This window comes from Hesperophylax consimilis, chromosome 21, assembly GCF_061612785.1.
Source record: "Hesperophylax consimilis isolate HC1 chromosome 21, BYU_Hcon_1.0, whole genome shotgun sequence".
Classification (NCBI taxonomy): Eukaryota; Metazoa; Arthropoda; class Insecta; order Trichoptera; family Limnephilidae; genus Hesperophylax; species Hesperophylax consimilis.
Genome location: NC_142856.1, coordinates 8,225,526 through 8,250,126, shown reverse-complemented (window position 1 = coordinate 8,250,126; position 24,601 = coordinate 8,225,526). Strand labels below are relative to the sequence as shown.

The window sequence follows — 24,601 nt, the reverse complement described above, 5'->3', positions numbered from 1 at the left end:
GATATTAACAAAATATATAATAGCAAAATCGATTGAAATAAAACATACTTAAAAAATAATTAATTAATGATTTTTACATAATTTCAGTTTAAAATAATATGGAAAACGTCATACCAAACTGACATTATCAGAGTTTAACAAAATAGAGAAATAAATCACACTTAAAAAAAAAATTGCATTCATTTTCAACTAATTAATTTTCCTTATTTAGTAAAATCCTTATTTAACAACATCCCCATTAAAGAATGCCTTAAAATAATTGAAAATATCCTAGAACAATCTAATGTCAACCCAATAATAAGAAAAGAGTTATTCCAGCTCATAAAATTTGCATACAAACAAATTATTTTCTTTTTAATGATACATATTTTGAGCAATTGGACGGACTTCCCATGGGATCCCCTTTAAGCCCACTTCTAGCGGAGATATTTATGGATCATATTGAAAATATTATTCTTAAGTCTCCCTTAGCTAAATATATAATATACTATGTCAGATATGTAGACGATATCTTAATATGTTGGAAAGGCACCAACCGTCAATTAGATATCTTTATTAATTGGGCCAACACTGTTAATAATAAAATCTGCTTCACAGTCGAACATGAGATCAAAGGTAAAATATTTTTTTTAGATCTAACAATTGGAAAGAATAATAATAAACATACTTTTGAAATATTTAGAAAACCAACTTTTACAGACACTACAATTAATGCAAATTCAACTCATCCTTCAGAACAGCCAGAAAATGCAAATTCAACTCATCCTTTAGAAACAGAGGTAATTATCTTTAAAATGTACAAAAAGTACGTTACCTGAGAAAAATCCACATGATCGTGTTAGAGTACTAAAATCATCTTCTATATTATTATGCCCAGACAATTCTGAAATTTCAGAATCTCTAAGAAACTCAAATATTTCATGTATTTAAAAATGAAAATATTGCAAAAATAGCAATGTCTGACCCATTAATATGTTCATATGGGTCTTTATTATTAAGTAATCACACGGAACACCATTTGAATACACATATAACATCGAAGATGAGGGATTTAGCCAAGGTGTATATAGTTATTAAAGAACAGAAACCTTCAATTTCAACCTTTGATTTAGCGTTTGACCCTGTGCATTTTGATGTTTTTATTAAAGCCGTACAAATAAATAGTGGTTACGATGAAATTACAGGTTCTGTAAAAATTCCTAGCATGTCTCAACGACTTTGTACGGCTATAAAAGATTGTACAAAGTCGTTGAGACATGCTAGGATTTTTTACAGAACCTGTAATTTCATCGTAACCACTATTTATTTGTACGGCTTTAATAAAAACATCAAAATGCACAGGGTCAAACGCTAAATCAAAGGTTGAAATTGAAGGTATGTTCGTTACCAGTTTAGTACAATATGGACATGAGTTTTTACGGTCATGCACTCGTGCTCATTTACTAGTAGAAATAGTGCTTCGAGTTGTAGTCGATGACACTTCGATTGCCTCCTGCTTCTCTAAATGATGTTGCTCATCATCGGCGTTGGAAATTTTCATATCTAAAAAGTAACAATACATTATTTAGCTTTCTTTAAACTTAATTAGTAAAACCTCAAATTATAAGAAAGCAGTCATTGTTGAATGAAACACTAGTATATATTGAATTATTTCGCGGATAAGCGATAAGCCGCCATAGCTCAGTGGTCAGAGCTGTCGACCGGAAATCGAGGGGACACGGGTTCGAGTCCCGTTGGCGTTATGTAAATCTCAATTATTTGTACCTATATTTTGTTAACTCGGATATTTTCTTATATTATTTTGTATAACATATATTTATCATATAAGATATAAGATCTGTATAATTAAAAAAATATATAAATAAATAAAGATGTACATTATTATCTGTAAAAGCCCTATGGGCATTTAAATAAATAAATAAATAAATAAAGTATCTTTTATCAGGAGATTTTTCAATGTGGATGAGTGTTTCAGGCGAATAATTATTGCTTTTAAAATAATTATAATTAAATTAAATTATTTAATTAAATGAAGACAATATTAGCATCACTCAATCTAAAATCTGAAACAGAAAAGATACGGTCACATCTGGGACTCGCACCGGACCTTCGGCTTTCTGGGCCGCACCTCTGACCATATAATAATCAAATTATATGTTACGTATTGATTGTTTCAAGAGTATTAAACATGTTTTCTGTAGATACCTGATTCTATCGAAGAAGTAACGTTGTTCGGTTTGTATAGTGAATCATCATCTTCGGACGTCGGCGGACTCCTTTCTAACATTACTTCAGTTTTGGTTTCTAAAATAAAGCATAATATATTATATATTTATCCAATAATAATATCTCAATGTAGTAAGTAAGTCATGTGCACAAATATGAAACCTAACCTAATATAATGACAAAACAACAGACTAATTAAGCATTTGCAACGGAATATTTAATTAGCAGCATTTCTGATATTACCTATAACAATTTACTATAAGCTAAGGTAGCTCTGTAATATTTCAGATTATTATCAGTGAATATTACCTGAATCTGAGGAAGTTTCATGGTTAATTTCTTCGCCCAGTATGCTCTGCATATTGCTGATGATTAAACTTCTTCCTTTGGAAATTAGCGAAAAGGGTGAAGACGAGATCATGTCGTCAGTACTGTTTATTGATGTACGTAAATCACTGGTTCTTGGAACATCTATAAAATATCAAGAACAAACACATTGAAACATACATATATGTACCTGCAGTTTTCTGTTTTTGCAAATTTTATTTCCACAAAGGAATTTGTTTAATTTGAATATGAACAAATTAATGGGTGATTATCCGACGTGTAAAACTTCGTTTTAACTTAATTATTTTAAGAAACAACTGTTTGAAAACAAAACATGCTTTTAAATGCATATTTTAGTATAGGAATATGGCTTTAGTTTGATTTGACATTTTTACCACAAGTTGTTAGGTTAGCTTTTTTGAATTTTGTTAATACATAATATATATCTATTATTCAAAATAATTTTACTGCTTGGGTTCTCAAAAAAGAAAGAAAAAAATCATGACCTATATAATAAAATACGGTAATTATTCTGTACTCATTTGATAAGCATAGATTAAAATTGTTAATATTATATTTATTATATTAATTCTATATTTTACAATTTAGGTTATAACCTATTTAGAAATATGTAATAGCTTACCGTATTTAAAATCCATTTCGCAAAGCTGAAAGATTTTATTAAATCTCCTTCGTAATAAAGCTAATAAAACGCAAAAACAAATCAACCTGTCAACTGATTCGTGATATACGAACATTGAATAACGGTAATATTTAATATTATCTGTTAGCCAGTTACAAGTCATTAAGTGTTTCAGAAAACTAACCTGAAGCTAGCTTCAAATGGACCAATACAAACAAACCAGCCTTGTGCTAGCAAACAACATCATTCGATAATGGGCTCTAAATAATATAACTTTAGAGGTTAATTTTGCATACAATTCTTGAGCCTTATAGTTCCTTTCGAATATTGTTTAGACCAATACGCAATGTCGTACGATAATAAGCTCTAAATAATATTACTTTAGAGGCTATTTTTGCATACAATTGTTAAAACATTTAATTACTTTAGAAAATTATTTGTACACCTGCGTTTGACACAAATAACGATGGCAACGTCGCTTTTTGAGATCAATGAAGTTAGTTTAACATACGATAGAAATAATTAACAAAGTCAGGTTGAATATCTGAGATAAAATCGCATATAGGAGCATATCTAATGCTCACGAAAATCGCACTTGTCACATCAAATTGAGTTGAAAATGCCACTGATCTCGTCTCGCCGAGACGATTAAAATGGCATTTAAATCTCAATTTGTCGATGATCAAGTAAGTGCTCAATGATCAAGTAAGTCGAAATGATCCAATAGTTCCGGTTATTTGCAGACGCTAAGATGTACAAAGTGCCGTATCATAAACCTATATATATATATATATATATATATATATATATATATATATATAATATATACATATATTACTGTGCATCTTGTACATACAATCTTGATTTAATACATATAACTGAGTTTGTTAATTGAAAAAATCTACTTTTTATTTTAATAATAAGAAATACTTATAAATGTTCATTGAAGATAAGAAGATATTATGTTGTTTTTTTTATGTTAATTAGGGTAGATACTAATTTTGTTCAATAAATGTCATAATTATGTTTTCTTTACAAGCAAGTAATTTTAAAAAGTGATTACCAAAGGAAAGATTGCTTTACATTTTTTAATGTATAAGACTGATTATAAAAAGAAAATATATATAATCAAGGTTTTTATTTCATGTAGTTCCCCCGCATTCATATTATTGAGAAATACATACAACGTAAGAAGCCGGATAGTCGGCGCTCTTTGCCGATTAGTCGCCGACTAATCGCCGACTAATCGCCGACTACAATAGTGGCCGGATAGTCGGCTTTACCGACTAGTCGCCGACTAGTCGGAACATCTCTAAAAAAAACAGAATAAAACAAAAATCATTCCAATACAAAATTTCTTGACAGAAATATATAATTTGCAAAACGGCCAACAGATGGCAGACATAGTACCAGAAAGGACATTTAAAAATATGTTATACCGTCGCGCGGTTCGCGTCTCGGCTATGTTTAGTTTGTATGCAAAGCGATATAATTTTCCGCTGCAATAAATTTTCCCGCAGAAGTAGTTTTAGTAGACTCGAGGGAACAATTAATCGGAATGTTTCATTCTACGGGGCGCATTATTATGGATTTATTAAATGTGTTAAATAGGTTTATCTGCCATAACGACTTATGTCGGGAAACGCAATTAATTAATCTATAAAACATCAAAACGTTGATTAAACGTTGTTTTTAGCATAATGATAGCAAACCTATTTTCCGAAATCTAAACTTTTTTATGTTAACCCTATTTTTTTATATAAATACCACAAGAGAACTGTGAGGCAGTGGAACTATGACATCCCAGTTTGGGGTGAATATTTGAGATTCATAGAACAAAGAGATAACGAATATCTACAGTTACAATATCTACAATTGTGAAACGGCTTCAGGATACTTTACGAAAACTTTTTTTAATAATTTTAAATTTCACAAATGCATCGATATCGCTCCAACATCAGCGCCAGACGAAATTGCACAAACTTCTACCAAATACAACACATATTGAGTTTATCGTATTGGAAATATTTTCTGAGACAGCTATCTTGTACAGCGATACAGGCAGACTTCGATTTCGTACGTAATTGCTTCCGAAAATACGAACAACGAGTGTACAAAAATATGGCAAATATGTGTTTTAAACCCAGCTTGGCAAAAATTATAGAAATTTATTCAATTAGTACTATTTTTTTTCATTACAACACTACAACAAGTACAACAGAATTAAGGACTAAACTAAAAACTTACCTTATAAACTGACTACCCTTCCATTAAATATACCATTCCTGAGAGCAGCATTATTATATTGCCTATAATACAGCCTAATCACACTTTTCTTATTGCATTTACATTATTCGACGAATCACATTTAGGAAAGTTGATTCTGATCAAAACCTTGTACTGTAGTACCGTACCGCCAGCATAAAATTTGTTTTTTCCTTTCCTAAACACGCTCATTAAAGAACATAGATATATATTATTAAAATAAATAAAAGTCCAATTATGTTCAATTTTCCAATTATTTCCTGTGCATGCGAACCGTATCTTAATTTCGCTGATAAACAATAAACAGTGTTAATCTCAAGTGACCTACTACCAGGTAAGTATGGTACTGTAGTTTATCTGCATATATGTATAGTCTTATGTATAGTTTATCTGTCATATGTATAGTAATCATAAGAAATGTATTATAAATTTTTACAGCGCCCTTGAGGTGATTTTGCACAAAAACGGCGCTGTATAAATCATCCAAATATTTATTTTATAATTTCGACTTTATGTCCGGGTTAAATCTTCCCCATAGGAAAAACTAAACCCTTCAACACACTTTTCCACAAATTATCATCTAGTCAATCAACATTATGCAAGTGCATTATATAAGCAAAATAAATACAAAACAATACAAGAACAACACGTGAACTCACCAGAGATCAAATGGGAAAATAATTCACCGACTGCAGATATTTTCATATCAGAGGGTTCGGCTCGGTAGAACTCCTAATCTAATCCTGAAAGATCTAATTCTACTAATTTTTTAAGGAAAGAGCTAGGTATAATGCCAGTAGCCGAAATAACAAATGGTAATATTTTTATAGTCTGAGAATGCCAAATTCTTTTTATCTCATTTCCTAAATCTGTGTATTTTTCATTAACAGATTTTTGAATATTACAGGAATTTGGAATAGCGACATCAATGATATAAGTTATTTTTTAAATGTTGTCATGTAAAACTATATCGGGTCTATTATGACTAATCGTTCGGTCTGTTAGTATAGATTTATCATAATATATTTCATAAAATTCGTTTTCAATAAATGAATTTGGTTCGTATTCATAATATGGTATTATATTACGGCAGTCAATCAAGTTATGTTTAATTACCAAACTTTGGTGAATTATTTTTAAAACTTGATTGTGCCTAAATGTATACTCGGACGGTAATAATAATAATTATTATTATTATTATTACTAGCTACTTACTTTGTCTATTTGTTCTTCACATTCAAATATCTTCGCATTCGAGTATGACAATTCGGACAGTTCATATCAAACAAAGAAGGTGAAAACAACTTGACTCGATTTTCCTTAAGCCCTGAGAGTATGTTGTGAGGCTGAAGGTACCTGGCTATTCAGATGTGGTCACCAAACACGGCCAAAGCCATTTTAAGGAACGTTTCAATTCTGAATGGTTGTCTTACACCAAGGCGATACTGACAGTTTTTTCCACTCTGGAACGTGCCACAAATATACTATACATTATTTTAGTATTAAAAATGGACATAGCAATAATTTTTTTTAAGTAAACAAAGGTGTTTATCGTGAACTGTATTTAATAATAAAAATATTCATTTAAAATTTTTCAAATCTTGTAAATCCCAACTGTATTTTTCCATCATCAAAATGGGAGTAAAAGCTTGTTTTCTCTCGGAACACATTTCAGTATTTAAAATGGCTGATTGGAGACCGCAGACATTTCCGCTGCTCTAGACTAGTTAATTAAGCGTCAACAACACTGAACAGATAATCCCTGGAACTTAATTTAACAACATGTAGGACAATGTCTGCCAATTTTAATTTACTTCGCGTCACACTTGTGAATGACATTTGTTCCGCGGCACACCCAATAAAAATGCTTTAAAATTTAAAGTAATAATCATCGACCTTGAGGTAATTTTGCACAACAACGGCGCTGTACAAATCATCCAAATATTATTATTATTATTTATGAATAAAGGAAATCATAGTGAAGGTATTTTTTTATATCGTGCTCACTCACTCACACTCACACTAACACACACTCACCCTCACTTAATTGGGTTAAGTAAGTTAGGTTAGGTTAGGTGAAAAAAAATTATAACTTTATATCACTTTTTAAAGGTGTGTTGAATAGTCACTGTGTTGAGTTAGCATGGAACCGCCCACAACATACATTTCTATCAGTTTATGATCCAATACGTAAGTACATACAGATTTTGGTATTTTTTTCTGAATTAATTAATAAGGCGTAAAATTGTGATATCGTTAATTATCCCAACATGCTCCAGTAATCAAAATTTGTCAAAATTATAAGAATTAATTTGAACTTTGATGAACTAAGATTAGAAAAAACATAAAATTAAATAATTAGTGGACTATTTATCATTCTTTAATGTTATGGCGGAATTAAATTGAATTATTTAAGTCGGGTCATGTCAAGAGTCAGAATAACAGAAAACTGTGTGTCCAGACAGAGAGCTTTGGCGCTATAGACTCTCTGACTACCCCAAATGAGAAAGGGCGTGATAGTCAGTTAGATAATATTTTAATATTTGAAACTGTTATTTCGTGGTGGAATTCCATTATTGTTTTCTTTACATATAGTCAGTTAGTTATTTTTTATTACTTTCAATGACAGAGTTTGTACTTGATGTAGGTGTAAAGTATAATATAAGTATAAATTCAATTTTTTTCACTGTTCTGAAGCAGTTTAAAGATTTTTAAATATAGTTTTTTGTATATAGTTTCAAGTTGTATTTACATCGTCTTCATAATGTTTGTAAGTTGAATATCACTTTGTTCCCTCAGCCATGTTTTTACTTTTGTTTTAAATGTAATAATTTCCTTTATTTTTTTGTTTGATTTGATAGAGCATTGTATAATTTCGTAGCATAGAATGTAATATTTCTCTTTCCAAAAGATTCATTCAAACTGGGAGTAACCAGTATATTTTGGCTTATTGTTTTGGTTGAGTATTTATGTTGGGCAGTGGAGTATTCATATGTTTTTTTGTTTAGTTAAAATAAAATATTTTTTTTAATACAGTTTTCCACTTTGTAGACTTGGAAGTTTTTAAATATTTATTCTGTCAAATTTCTAACCGGAACTTTCATAATTGTCTTTAGTACTCCTTTTTGGGCTATGTTGAGCCGCTCTGTGGGTGCTCAAGGTAAACTTCAATTCAGTTAACCCGTACTCTATTAGTGATTGACACAAAGCGCAGTAAAATTAAAGTAGCGATATTAAAATATTCATAAACTTCCCTGGTTTTACCTCTTATTCTGAATGTCAAGTGCGCAAACTTTCATAAAGAAGTATCAAAATTATTATTCTGATTTAATTTGTGGGCAAAAGGGTGTGGGGGTGATTTTTCTAAATCTAATGTAGACAGTGATTCTCATCTTGTTTCGAAGGTAAAGTTTGTACACAGAGGGACATGATTTTCATCAGGGCCTGCGACATATTTGGAGATGCTGTGTGGAGGATCATTTTTTAAGGAAAGGAAGGATATGAAGTTCTAGGTTAGAAAAGGGTATAAGGGGTGGGTAATCTAGAGGTCAGTGTGTCCAGGAATGACGGACATATGAATCCATCCCGCGCATTGGGATGAACCTAATAAGCCCTGGACAGAGAAGATCGGTGCGATTTTTTTATTAATGACCCTGAAACCAAATCTATGGTGAAGGGAAATTATCTGTAACTTTAAAAAATATTTCTATGAGAAAAATTAATAATGCTGATTTATTAAAAATATCAATTTAAAAGTTCATTTATTATAAAAGTATTTTTATCTTTTTTCTGTCATGCGTAATTTTTTTGACGTTAGAAAAATAAATAATAAATCTTTCCAGTTTGCCCCAAATCTTTATACTCGATGCCATTAATAAAATCCTAAAAATAGCCAAAATGAATAATTTATATTTCGCGCCGCTATCGTAACAATCGGTTTAACTTTAAAAATATTTTCTTATTTTTATTATACGAACGATAAAAGTGAGTTTTCTTACAAATTCCCCAAACAAAACGAATGTGTTTTCTTAAAATCGAGTTCTCTCAATTTTTCTATGATTGGAGTAAAAAATAAGCTATTTTATTATTTATAAGTAGTAATGTTTATTTTAAGTACCGGAATAAATTTTACTATCCCGAGTTTATTATCATTATTAAGTCCCGGAATAAATTTTACTATCCCGAGTTTATTATCATTATCAAGCCCCGGAATAAATTTTACTATCCCGAGTTTATTATCATTATCAAGTCCCGGAATAAATTTTACTATCCCGAGTTTATTATCATTATCAAGTCCTGGAATAAATTTTACTATCCCGAGTTTATTATCATTATCAAGTCCCGGAATAAATTTTACTATCCCGAGTTTATTATCATTATCAAGCCCCGGAATAAATTTTACTATCCCGAGTTTATTATCATTATCAAGTCCCAGAATAAATTTTACTATCCCGAGTTTATTATCATTATCAAGACCCGGAATAAATTTTACAATCCCGAGTTTATTATCATTATCAAGACCCGGAATAAATTTTACTATCCCGAGTTTATTATCATTATCAAGTCCCGGAATAAATTTTACTATCCCGAGTTTATTATCATTATCAAGACCCGGAATAAATTTTACTATCCCGAGTTTATTATCATTATCAAGTCCCACAATAAATTTTACTATCCCGAGTTTATTATCATTATCAAGTCCCACAATAAATTTTACTATCCCGAGTTTATTATCATTATCAAGACCCGGAATAAATTTTACTATCCCGAGTTTATTATCATTATCAAGTCCCACAATAAATTTTACTATCCCGAGTTTATTATCATTATCAAGTCCCGGAATAAATTTTACTATCCCGAGTTTATTATCATTATCAAGACCTGGAATAAATTTTACTATCCCGAGTTTATTATCATTATCAAGACCCGGAATAAATTTTACTATCCCAGTATCTACAGTGCGACCCCACCGACTGCAAAGTTAAATGCGTCGATCTAATCTATAATCGATTCCCACACTATACTTTCTATTAGTATCTTTATATGAATGACACAGGCGTCCACAATGTACAGTACACTATCCACTACGAAGTTAATTAATTTACTAGGTAACACTTCCGTTCTATAAATATCCAGGTATAATTTATTTACCGTGTGACTGTCATACGTACGTGTGTTAGCCTGACCTATAGACCTTTAACGTCTAATGAAATGTCCAAATGACCTAGAAAACAGATATCAATTTACTGCACACTTTACATTGCGCATTATCATTTTTATTTAAGGTTGAGGGTAAGCTAAAAAGAATACAAAATCTGCTCTGTTTCCATAGATGGCGCTAATTTAATTATTTTAGGAAAAATCACATTTTTGCAAGATATGCTTTATCTTACCTCCAAATTCAACAATAACTTGTAATGTAAATTTCAATATTTGCATCAAAGGCGAGCAGTAGCCGATTTAACATTTATAAATAAAATTTTATACATTACCATCGACTGTACCGAACTTCTGTCCCTGATTAAGGCGATGCCATACGTAGTAATGCAAAATCATGTGTTTTTGGTTTGAAAATTTGGTCGCCTAGAAATGTTTCAGATGCTTTAATTAAATACTGCGAGTAGAATACATCTTGGCCTTTGAAATAAACGAGTATTTTTTAGATTACTCTTTTTATAAGCCCAGAAAAAAAATGTATAATGACTATGAAAACTGCTTTAAAGTTCAAAATCTCCTACTTACGAACCCATTTTTGGTTATAGTTTTATTGTATAATGTGGCAAATTAAGTTATTTATAAAATGATCGGAAAAAATTTAGTATTTATGCCTGAACATCCACAAAATAAAATAAAAGGCACTTTTTGGCCATGTTTTTTTCTTGCATAAATCAAAACAGGCGGATGGTGTTAAGCGGGAATTTAAACCTTATCGCCATCTACGTAAGGGTTGTTATTGATAGCGGCTCAATTTAAATATTACACGACGTAGTGCATCGCCTTAAACTTATTTAAAACTTTCTTCCTTCTAGAAGTCCCCGGTGTTGCCCGGGCTTTGCGCACAGTTTTTAGAAATCATATGCAGACATTGACTTCAAGTGTGCAAAATTTCATCGATCTCTGAATTAAACTAGATTTGTATAAAAATCAAATCGACGCGCGTCGCCACATAAATAACACCGCCCGCCACAGACACTCTTTATATAATGCTTTTTTTGTCGATGTAATTTCACTCGCCGCAAAGAGTACGAGGCCACTCCCAAATGTCAAGATCATTTCAGAATATGGTTAATGTGATTTGAGCTCTGTTTTATTGCTTCAATTAATTGGTTTATTGCTCAAAATTGTACACAACACGCATCACGCGATGAAGTCTAGCGGAACAATGGCAATTAGCACACATAATGCTACATAATACACACCAGTGTACATCTGACCGGCGCACAGTGGGCTGAAAATCACCTTTCATAGACACAGAGACTTGAATTTTCAAGAGTATTTTTTTTTGGCCAGAAATGGATTCTACAAATCCTCTCTGCCTACCCCTGCGGAGAAACGGCACGATGGTTAGTTAGTTAGGTTATATTATATTTGCGGCATATTCCAGAGTGGAAGATACTCTCAGATCCGCCCTGGTGTAAGACAACCATTCAGAATTGAAACGATGCTTGAAATAGCTTTTGCCGTGTTTGGTGAACAGATCTGAAGAGCCAAACACTCCCCCACCTTCCTCTTCCCCTCCCCACTACCTTCAGCCTCACAACACACCGCAACCGGGGATTATATAGTCTCACTGGCTCCAAACGGTTGTGAGCAGTGCAGTATTCACTTTTTTTTTAAAGGATGTAGGGGAAAAATAACCTTATTACGGGAACACATAAATACCTACGGTACACTTCTATCGGTTTGTCTGTTCGGTGGTTTCAATCGAGTCGCTCTTTAAATGCCGTCACGGAAGCGATGCAATTGTCCAAGGTTTTAGACACGCCAATATAAAATAACTATAAATGACCATACAGTTTACGAGTCATTATATTTAAAATAAATGTAATCATTATCTTTATACAAGATTTATGGCGTCCAAACCGAGGCAAGGACAAAATTAAACAATGAAAAATTGACGTGACGAAGGTATTATTAAAAATACTAATTTTGATTGTATGCCTGTAACTATTGTTCAATGAACTCTAGAACTCGGATTTGCTTTGAATCTAAGTTTTCATTCATTTTATTTGGAGAATTCAGACAAGCGATGAAGTACCTAGCTATAATATAATAATTTTAACATAAAATTATTTAAATTACCATTTTCGAAATTGGAACTGATTTGTCGAGAATTCAGAATTTTCGTTAATCAAAAATACAAATTTTAGTTGTGTTTGTAAATTTAGTTCAAAGAATGACTTGAAAGTTTCAAAATTGGAACTGATTTTGTGAATTCAGATAAGCAACCTATTATCAGAAGATTATTCTATTTTTATTCATTATAATAATTACCTATTTGAAATTTACGAATTTCTTTTGTTTAAATCTCTGACAGATTACCAATTAGATTTCGTGATTTTTCAAGTTTACTAACGGTGTCCATTAAAAATGTAACTTTCTGATACAAAAATTAACAACATTATTTGTTTTTAAAAAGCAAATTGAACAATATCCTTGATTTTTCAAGGTAATAAAGTTTACACATTTATGGAAATTGTTTTTTTCTAAAAATTATTTTGTTTACTGTGAATTTCAACTACTATAATTACTGTGTTCCCAACTGTCTGCAGCCAGTTGAGGTACAGCCAATATTGGGGAAACCCAATATTGGGGATGAAGCAGGGGAGAGAAGAAGAGCCAAAACGAAAACAGTTTGAGAAACCATGTTTTAGATTTATCACTGGTTCTCATTGCGTTGAAAATCAGTTAAAAGGTCCCGGTAAGTAGATTCATTATTAGGAATAATACGAATATTGATTCAAATAATAATTTGCAATGTGAAAAATACTGTATTTTATTCGTGTTTTTACTATGTGAGAATGATTTTTAAAAACGTTTGTTCTACAAATTTGTATAAATAATGCAAATCTCAGAAACCAGGCAAGCGTGGGAATTATGAATGAAAAATATGCGGTCAAAATACGCGAAGATTACAATATTTTTCACGAGAATACTGAAAATATTAATTGTATTTAATAATAATAAATGACTGAGCTTAGCGCAGTGCTGTTATAACTCGACCGTTTGGGATGTCAGTGATTTTGTTTGTTACGTTCCGATTCTTGTTCAAGATGGTGGCCGTGTTGGGTACTACCCGTTTATTCCGTCAGAGTTCGCAAGAGCGTGATTTTGAACAATTGTTTAATTTCTTAATGAAATTTAAAAATAAATGTTACATACAATAATATATGGTTAATAATTAAGTAGGTATTGCAAATCTTACGATTTCAGAGGAAATTTTTATTTTGATTTATTGATAAGAGAAAATAAGAAACTAACTTTTTTGACGTAAGGTCTACTAATTGTTCACTGTCTTAACTAAACCAACTAATTAACCATCACGTTGTTTCTCCGCAGGAGTAGGCAGTGAGGACGGACCGCCAAACAAGTCGGTCGTGAAACACTCTCCTTGATTCATTTTCATTCACACATACTATTCTATTATTCTGACTCTCGACATGGCCCGACTGAAGTATTTGGTTCACTTGATCGCGCCATGTCTTCCTCGGGCGTACCTGACTTCTTCCACTATTCACATTTGCGTCATATATTCATCTGACACTCCATTCTTTATTCATTAGCTCTAAGATGCAAACAGGCCCAAACCATCTAAGCATCCCGTTCTTTATCTTACTCAGTACGCTTACATCAACCTTGCGCGCTTTTCAATTAATTACTTAATTGTCACAATTGCATAAATGTCTATTTTCCTGGATGTGGGGAGTTTAGTGCAATGCCACGCATCCCATAGAAAGTACTTAGTATTGCCGATTTAATAAAAAAGCTCTTCAAATCCAATTTTTAACCCGATTACGAATAATTTGATTAGATTCTTAATTAATTAACAACATTCAATATGAGTAATTTTCTCCGTGTACTGACACAGATGCATTTCTTGCATACAAACTTGTAATCCGACTTCATAAAAGAGAATTTCAATTAAATTGAAAAACAGAACACACCATAAAAGTTTTCAAACAACTACCGTAAAAACTTTTCGAATATTAAAATTTTAGTTAAAAACAGTAAGTAGGTGCAAACAAGACAAATGGCTGTTTCTATGTGATGCTTTTCAAAGACATAATACAATATCTTCATAATTTGTAAGGATTTTAATTTTGTAATTTTTTTTAACTTTGTATCCTAGTTAAGTATATTATTTTTTCGCAAATGTACACTCCTCTTCCATCCACAAGCAAATGCTTTTAATGGAAGTGTAGTATAAATCAAAACACTGTGACTTGTAAACATTGTATATTTATTGTAAAAAAAAACACAAAGAATAAGAATATAATACACGCAATTCTAAGGACGGGTTGTTTCGGAGAATTTGAACAATTCTTCAAATTTCAAAGTTAATTTTCAAGCTCTGTTATTATTTCAGTGCTGTCAAGCAACTAGTATAAAATTATATAATAACAGAACTTGAATAGGACTTTCGGAAAATCGGAAAATAAACGATGAAATTTTATGAATTGTTACAATTCTCCGAAACAACCCGTCCTTAAAATGCGTTGTTCGCATTTATTATAATTGCGCGACGTACAATAATCCCAAGCAGGGATTAAAATCTAAAAGTAATAGGAGAGAAATTAAAACCACCAGTTCAAACATAAATATAAATAAAATATATGAATATCTGCGAAGTCAGTTATTAATAAAATAATAGCGGGATCGTTTTAAATTCATTCCCAACGACTAGAAAGGGCGTAGGCAATTTACTCACGTGAATAGAGCAGCAAGTAAAACTAGTTTTCACGTAACACACGTACAAGTATGATATAGTACTTAGTGCCATGTTGCAGCCAAACGCTGATGTCTTCTCACGAGAAAGTCCGTTAGTCGAAAGTGATAATTGCACCTGGGGCTATCATCTCTAACTCTTGGCGGTTTCTCCTTCAGGGTCACCGGATAAAACAAAACAGAACACAACATAATAGGTTAGGTTAGGTTATTTTTAATTCATTTTTCGTCGTAGTTCTGTTTCGTCACAGTTCGGAAAAGATAGTTTAAGTACGTTTCCATTGTAAAACAGAACATTAAAGAAAAGTGAAAATAACAAACTAACCTAACCGAACATAACCAAATCTAACCCTAACCAATCTAATCCAAACCAAACAAAACCTAACCAAACTTGACCTCAACATTAAAATTCCTCAAAATCATATCCTGATTTGTCACTAAACTGTTTTGTCACTGACTTCTTTTTCGCTGTTCTACTTTGTCACTATTCTTTTTTGTCACTGTTCTGCTTTTTCGCTGGTCTGCTTTGTCGATGTTCTGCTTTATCCGGTTACCGACTAATTTATGGAACGGCAACTGGGATAGAGTGAACATACATTTATGTTAAAAACAAAGGGAGACATGGCATTTAAGCGTGCCGACTGTCGCCGAGACACACTGCACGGACTATCAGAGAGGCGGAGCCAATGAAAGTTACGCTTATTGTGCGTAGTTAGAAACAATAATTGAGTGGATGATGTTGGTGACACGCATTGTGTACACTGTTCACACTAATATAATTCATGCCCCATTTCCATTGATTCTGTTATCTATTATAGACACTCATCATTATGTTCATGAAGCATTATTATAAACGCGAAACAATCCTCCAAGGTTACAGAGACAAATAAAGACACGGCGCAAATCAATTTGAGATAATTGCTCAGTACGAATCGGATAGAAGAGCTATTGAGTTATTGATCAGTATCATTGGTACCTAATCAAGGCGTATGCTGTTCGGAATATAATAAATTATACAGAGTGTATCAGCGATTCCTGCGCATCTATGGACTAAAACGAACATGCCAATTTACTGTCCGATGATATTTTTTTCAAATAAAAACGTTTTTTTGTACCACACACCGCCGCTGACCATGAGCACATTGCCATGTGATACGCGCTTTCGCTCTCTATCTCTCTCGTCTAAACGGTGCTGCTGGAACGAGATGGAACGCGTATCACGTGATGTGCTAGGTTGTACCCAGTGGCGACGTGTGGTAGAAAATTTAATGCCACAGTTGGTCTTCTGGAATTCTTAATACCTACCTACACAATTCAAAATTCCAATGGACACTACTTATCGAAAAATACTTACTTAAAAAAAATACATACATTTTCGTATTCGTAATCTTCTGCTGTTCTGTATCTTCATATGGCCCGACACAAGTTCAGTGCAGAAAAATTGGCGTTTGAAAAATATTTTTTACATTTTCATACAAAAAAGAGAGCAACAATATTAATAGTTAAATTATTTTCTCTCATTTAAAATTTAGGCGTATTAGATCTGACAAAGAATTTATATTTAAAAATGCAAAAATCAGTCATTTTAAATACATGTAGGATTACGAAAGATTTTTTAAATATTTATATCGAGGGATCAGTAGAATTTATAGGTCCAATTAGAAGTTCTACCGAGCCGAACCCTCTGATATGAAAATATCTGGAGTTGGTGAATTATTTTCCCATTTGATCTCTGGTGATTTGACGGGTTGTTCTCGTATTGTTTTGTATTTATTATGCTTATATAATGCACTTGCATAGTGTGGATTGACTAGATGATCATTTGTGAAAAAGTGTGTGGAAGGGTTTAGTTTTTCCTATGGGGAAGATTTAACCCGGACATAAAGTCGAAAATAAAAATGATACATTACCTACCTCACTAGGTGTAACCTGTTCTAAGGTAGATGACAGAAATGTACAGTAAAAAAAATTGAATTGTCACGTTATTGAAAGATTTAAGAGGATAATTACGTAATAAAAATAAAATAAAATAATACAAAGTGAAAATCTAGGGCAGTACTATAAGCAAAAAGAATAACAAGTTCTAATTTCAAATTTCAAATACTTTCAAATGAGTTCTAATTTCAAATAGTTTCAAATTACTTGAGATCTTTTCTCATCAGTCATTCAGTGACGTTTTTGTCAAAGAAACACATATTAGTTATTGCTATGGTCTGTAGTGGTATGAACAAGAGTCCCAACTGCTCCCAAACGACTGAAGCCAGTGAGACTATGGCATCCCAAATTGGGGTATGTTGTGAAGGTGAATGTAGTTTGGGAGGGAAAGTAGATGGGGAAGAGGAAGGTGGGGAAGTATCTGGCAATTCAGATCTGGTCACCAAGCAACGTTTCAATACTGAATGTTGGTCTTACACCATGGCGATACTGAGAGTATCTTCCACTCTGAAACGCGCCGCAAGTATATCATTTATTATTTTAAATTATTAAATTGTGATAAACACAAATTCTTCAAACAAAATTTTCTTGCGCACGCCGCGATTTGAACAGGCGACCTTAGAATTGCTAGTCGAGAGCCGACTCTATGATCACGGAGGCCATTGCTGTATACGTGTCGTGTCTTTTTGATGGTGACCGGATAAATCATCAAAATGATAATTCATCACATCAATCCAAACATGGAAAGTGATGAAACAAAAACTTTATTAACTGGGTTTAGTAGGTTAGGTTATGTTAGGTTACGTTTAAAAAAAAAAATTTCATCGTTTTTAATGACTTTATATCACTTTTTAATGGTGTGTTGAATAGCCACTGTGTTGAGTTATCATGGAACCCTTTTTGACTAAATACACATCAATGTTTTTGTAACAAAAATCTCCCTTGTGTTTTTAAACTAGTGTCTTTACTATGGGTGATACATTTTATGGTTTTGATACATGTATTATTTTTTATTAATATTTGATTAACTTGACCCGACTCGAGTATCTGATTCATTTGATCGTGCCATGTCTTCCTCGGGCGTCCCCGACTTCTGCTACCATTCGCATTCCCATCATACACAGTCCTTTCTTCGCTAATTCGCTATGCATGCCCAAACCATCTCAGCGTCCCTTTCTTAATCTTACTCATTACTTTTACATCAGCCTTGGACTCTTTGCGGATCTCTACATTTCTCACACGATCATGCATTGTTTTACCGCACATATGCCTCAATAATCTTATATAATATAATATATAATATATAATCTTGTATATATATATACTTAAAATTAATAAATTGTGAAATAACACAAATTCATTAAAAAAAATTACTTGCTCGAATAGTAACGCCCCCAAAAGTATAAGACCCATTTCTTAACAAATGAAATAATTTTCCTATTTTATTTATAAAGTTCTAATCAAAGTGATCAAAGTGAACACAACACTGTCACTTTGTTTATTATAACGCCGGCTATTTATTCTCACCTTGGCGAGTATATTCAACAAATATTTTCAATAAAACCGATAAAATCCTTACCATCCTGTCTCGCTCATCCTCAACAGATGAGATGAGGATTCCGAACTGCTTGAGAGACTTGGAGATAACCAGTTCATCTTCAGTGAGGGACTGTCCAATGCACTCAAAGTCGAACTGTGCCAGGGACTCTGAGAGAGTGCGCTGGGCCACTGATAGACCTGCAAAAATAAAGAAAGAAAAATTAATAACGATATGACTCAATAGTCCTTTTTTATTATTCTTCATTATAAGCACCCGCTAAACAGCCAAAGCAGTTTGTCAGCAGGTCATTTTCACGATATTAATTATAACAATTACAACACAATATAGAAAATAGATATAGAAGAATAACATTTCACGTGACTACAATACAAAAGCATAAAATACAAAGACAGATAGACATAACACAGTTAACTTACTTATAGACATACACATACCCAAAGGCACACAACATGCTTAGACACAGTCAACTTACTCATAGGCATACACATACCCAAAGGCACACAACATGCTTAAACACAGTCAACTTACTCATAGGCATACACATACCCAAAGGCACACAACATGCTTAAACACAGTCAACTTACTCAAAGGCATACACATACCAAAAGGCACACAACATGCTTAGACACAGTCAACATACTCATAGGTATACACATACCCAAAGGCACACAACATGCTTAGACACAGTCAACTTACTCATAGGTATACACATACCCAAAGGCACACAACATGCTTAGACACAGTCAACTTACTCATAGGCATACACATACCCAAAGGCACACAACATGCTTAGACACAGTCAACTTACTCATAGGCATACACATACCCAGAGGCACATAACATGCTTAAACACACTTAACTTACTCATAGGCATACACATACCCAAAGGCACACAACATGCTTAAACACACTCAACTTACTCATAGGCATACACATACCCAGAGGCACATAACATGCTTAAACACACTTAACTTACTCATAGACATACACATACCCAAAGGCACACAACATGCTTAAACACACTCAACTTACTCATACCCAAAGGCACACAACATACTTAAACACACATTGCATATATATACAATTACATGAACATTTATATAATTAAATGGATAGTAATATAATTATAAAAAATCTTGATCTATTAACCATTTTTTCAGATTTTTTTAGTACAGTGATACAGTTTGATTCGCTTTTTACATCCATCCAATGGAACTTAAATATAGAAGGAACAAGATAAGTGAATGTCCGTTGGCCGTATTTATCAGTAATTTTTGGAATGGACTCACCATCATTTTGACTAAATCTTGTGTTGTTCGTCAACTAATTTTTCTTTAAACATGGAATCCGACAATAGGTTTTGACATAAAATTTTAAACCATAATATCCCTCGAAAAGGTAATATATTAAGTGATATTATGCCCATCATATTGAAACAACCTGCAGAGAATATAACAAACACGAACAGACACAAACATGAGACAATCGTTAATATTATGTAGGCTGTAGAATGCCAAATGGCAGGACACCAAAAGTTAAATTATTAAGTTGGTTTCCAGGAGCAGACTGCGAAAGAGAAATGGAACAGGACGGGAAGGCACTTGAAGTGAAATGACACTAAACTGCTATATAAATGCCATGTTATTATAAACTTCCGATTTAGTTGTCCGGGTTAAATCTTCCCCAAAGGAAAAACTTAACCTTTCCACTCACTTTTCCACAAATGATCATCTAGTCAATCAACATTATGTAAGTGCATTATATAAGCAAAATAAATACAAAACAATACAAGAACAACAACACGTCAACTCACCAGAGATCAAATGGGAAAAAAATTCACCGTCTCCAGATATTTTCATATCAGAGGGTTCGGCTCGGTAGTACTTCTAACAGGGCCTATAAATCCTACTGATCCCTCAACATAAATATTTAAAAAATCTTTCGTTATCCTACATGTATTCAAAATGACCGACTTTTGCATCTAAATTATTTATTATTATTATAAGGACTGAGAACTAGAGGCGATTGGCGAGGGACTACAGCCAACGGAATCCATTTGTGGAGGAGGTCAAATTTAATGTCACCCTGAGTTAGTCGTGATCCGTGATGATGATAAATAAAAACATTACATTTGCACTCCAGAAAAATTATTATTTCACATTTTAAAGATATTTATTCACAAAAACTTAAAAGTTCTAAAATTATTATTTCACATTTTAAAGATATTTATTCACTAAAACTTAAATATTCAAAAATTATTATTTCACATGTTAAAGATATTTATTCACTAAAACTTAAATATTCATGAATGTTGGCTAAAATTGAAAAATTATATTAATACTATAAGAGTCCACATATCTATGTATTTTTTTTAAATCTTAAAATCAATTGTGCGTTTTTCATACCTATCTTTTTATTATTTACAATATTTTATTAATTACTATTTTATTAATATGATTTTTTAATAATTGAGCTAGAAATCCCTCACCAAACACAAGAGCCTTGTCTCTTTATGGGGAGGAAAGGCTATTTTTTGTTTTACATTATAATACTGTATGACATGTAAACATTGTATATTTATTGTAAAAACACAAACATTAAATAATAAAAAAATAAATAAAAACGACTGTCTCCGTGTCGATCTATTCATTTGTATGCGGGATGCGAACATAACCAAAAAAAAATTGGCGCAGCCGGTATTATACCAGGACAAGCTAGAACAAGGATAAAAACAATAAATACAATTTTATTTATTTATTTTATTTTTATTTATTTTTTTATTAATACCCCAAACTAGGCAAATGCCCGTATTATGGTGGTAATAAATAAGAAAATATAAAAAAAGAAATCATAAGAAAATATAAAAAACATATAAAATAAACTATAAACACAAAATACAATGTTGTTCAGATATCGTTATACAAATGGTAAAACAAAAACTAAAATAATAAATATATATAATATAAGAACCGGATCGGAAGGAAATCATGGGAATTCCTTCTTAAGTATATCATCACGGCCTCCGTGGTAAAATTTTATTTGATTTATTTGTAATTTAATAATTTAAAATAATATAAGGTATATTTGCGGCACGTTCCAGAGTGGAAAATACTCTCAGTATCGCCCTGGTGTAAGAATTGAAACGTTGCTTAAAATGGCTTTAGCCGTGTTTGGTGAACAGATCTGAATAGCCAGGCACTTCCCACCTTCCTCTTCTACACCTCCTTCCCCTCCCGACTATCTTCATCCTTACAACATATCCCAATTGGGGATGCCATAGTCTCACTAACAAGGCGATCGGAGCAGCGTAAAACTAGAGATTTACGACAAACATAGTAATACCATAAAAAAAAATACGCATACTAGATTGTTTTTGTTTAAATTTTCGTCTAAACTTAAAACGCACCTTTTCAGACAGTCGTATCCATAATTTCAGAAACCTCCACTTTCACAGTCGACGGCAATTTAAATTAACAAAATGTAAAAAAAAAAATAGTAATAAAAAAAAAAAACAATAATTATAAATAAAAATGATAACAACTTACAATTTGTAGGCTTTTTAAGACAGTTAAAAAAAAGTTAAGTTAAAATAAAAACTATAGCAGACTTAAGGTCATGCGATGACCAGTGTTTTTTTATATAGTGTCCTCTGCGTGCAGTTTTATCTTTTATAAGCATAAACTTTTTAATATAAGTGTGTTTGTCGGAAGTGACTTGCCAGGTAAGTATGTTTTGGTATCTTTTCAAATAAAAAATGTAGATCCTAGGAAATACATTGTACAGCGCCCTTGAGGTGATTTTTCACAAAAACGGCGCTCTACAAATTATCCAATTATTATTATTATTATTATTTGGTCCAAAAAAAATCTCTCAGGGTATATGTCATCTTTGGGGATGCTGTGCGGAGTCTTATTATGGAAAGGAAGGATACAATATTGCTTGTAATTTGTGTTTTTTTCTTCTCGTGAACGTTGAAAAAATCATGTGGCACTAGTTTAATACCCGACCCCTTATTACCAAGAGCAGACAATCGGAGACTTGTGTGACAGACTCGCCCACACATTCCACAACAGATAACAATGCAGCCGACGCGCAACGTTGCAGTTATTAGAGACGATATTGCCATTATTATTACAACACACTACACTGACCGCGTCCAGTGCGTCACTTGGAACAACAAGGATCTATCTGACATTTGTAAACTGAGATCTTAATGATCGAAGTTTGAATCTTAATAATAGTAATTTATGAAAAATTGAATATGAAGAATGTATTGTAATTGAATATGAAGAATGTATTGTAATTGAATATGAAGAATGTATTGTAATTGAATATAAATAATCTATTTATATTGTTAGAAAGGATTGCATTTCATTGTCCTAAACGCAATACCAGATCAAATACCTTATTTTATATACAATATATATGTGGATCTCACCTGGGACCGTTACTGTTTACAATTTTCATCAACGACATTATAAAATGCTTTAATTATGCAAATGTTCTACTTTTCGCTGATGATATGAAAATATTCCTGCCTATTAATTCTATAATTGACTGCTTTAAACTACAAGAAGATCTGTATAGGCTTAATGATTATTGTATCCGCAATCGTCTCAACATGAACACTTCTAAATGTTATGTAATTACCTTCACTAGAAATAAAATTAAGTTTGACCATAATTATCATATAGCTGGCCAACTACTCAAAAAAGTTACACAAATTCGTGATCTAGGTGTTATACTTGACAGTAAACTTACATTTGAGGCTCATATTGATATGATTGTTAAGAAAGCCCTTAGAATGCTAGGATTCTTATTCCGTATTGGAAAAGAATTTAATAATATCATAACACTTAAAATATTGTATTTTTCTTATGTTCGCAGTCATCTTGAATTCGCTTCTCCCATATGGAATCCTCAATATAATATTTACATAAATCGCATTGAAGCCATCCAAAGAAAATTTGTTCATCATTTAAATTTCAAACTAAATTCAAACCTTGACGTAAACAGCTCGATGGACCTTTATGGACTTAAGCCATTAAAAACTAGAAGAGACTCCGCAGATATAATATATCTCCATAAAATTATCAATGGCTTTATTGATTGTTCTCCCCTTCTGTCTGAAATTAATTTTAGAGTTCCGAGCGTTAGAACTAGAGAAAAATCACTTTTTCATCTCCATAAATGTTCTACTAATATAAGACAAAATGCGTTTATATTCAGAGCCTGTAGTATATTTAATAAGAATTTTAATGATATGGACATATTCTCAAGTAATTTAGGAACCTTTAAAAGATATGTAATAACTAACATTAAATAATTTTAAATATTCTACTTGAAGTTATCATGTTATTGCTTTGAATCCTTTCCAGTTACTTACCTTCCAATTTATACTCATGTGTTCAATTTAGTTGTAGGTATACATTTATTATATTGTTATTATTGCTATTGTGTAGTGCTTTTATTGATTGCTGCTGTGTTGAAATTTTACAATAAATTTTGTTTTGGATTTTAGTTGGTTATTAGTATATCAGTTAAATTTAAATTTTTGTAATTTAGCTGGTTATTAGTATATTATTTGTGTTCCTAGATCTTTTATTATTTTTTATTTATTATTTACAATTTTGTATTTTTTGTAAATTTCTCAGGCCACGGGTACAGAACCCTTAGTTTCTTGTTTTAATATTTTTTAT

General features: G+C 32.0%; 1 protein-coding gene across 3 annotated transcripts in view; it reads right to left on the bottom strand.

Moving 5' to 3' along the window:
- Positions 1-24,601, bottom strand: part of Graf (GTPase regulator associated with FAK) — a 398,790-nt gene that overhangs the window by 132,798 nt on the left and 241,391 nt on the right. For all 3 annotated transcript variants that reach the window (XM_089644800.1, XM_089644801.1, XM_089644802.1), the window contains exon 2: positions 18,921-19,078. In XM_089644800.1, coding sequence (XP_089500926.1) covers positions 18,921-19,078 — 158 coding nt within the window. The remainder of the gene's footprint in view (positions 1-18,920; positions 19,079-24,601) is intronic.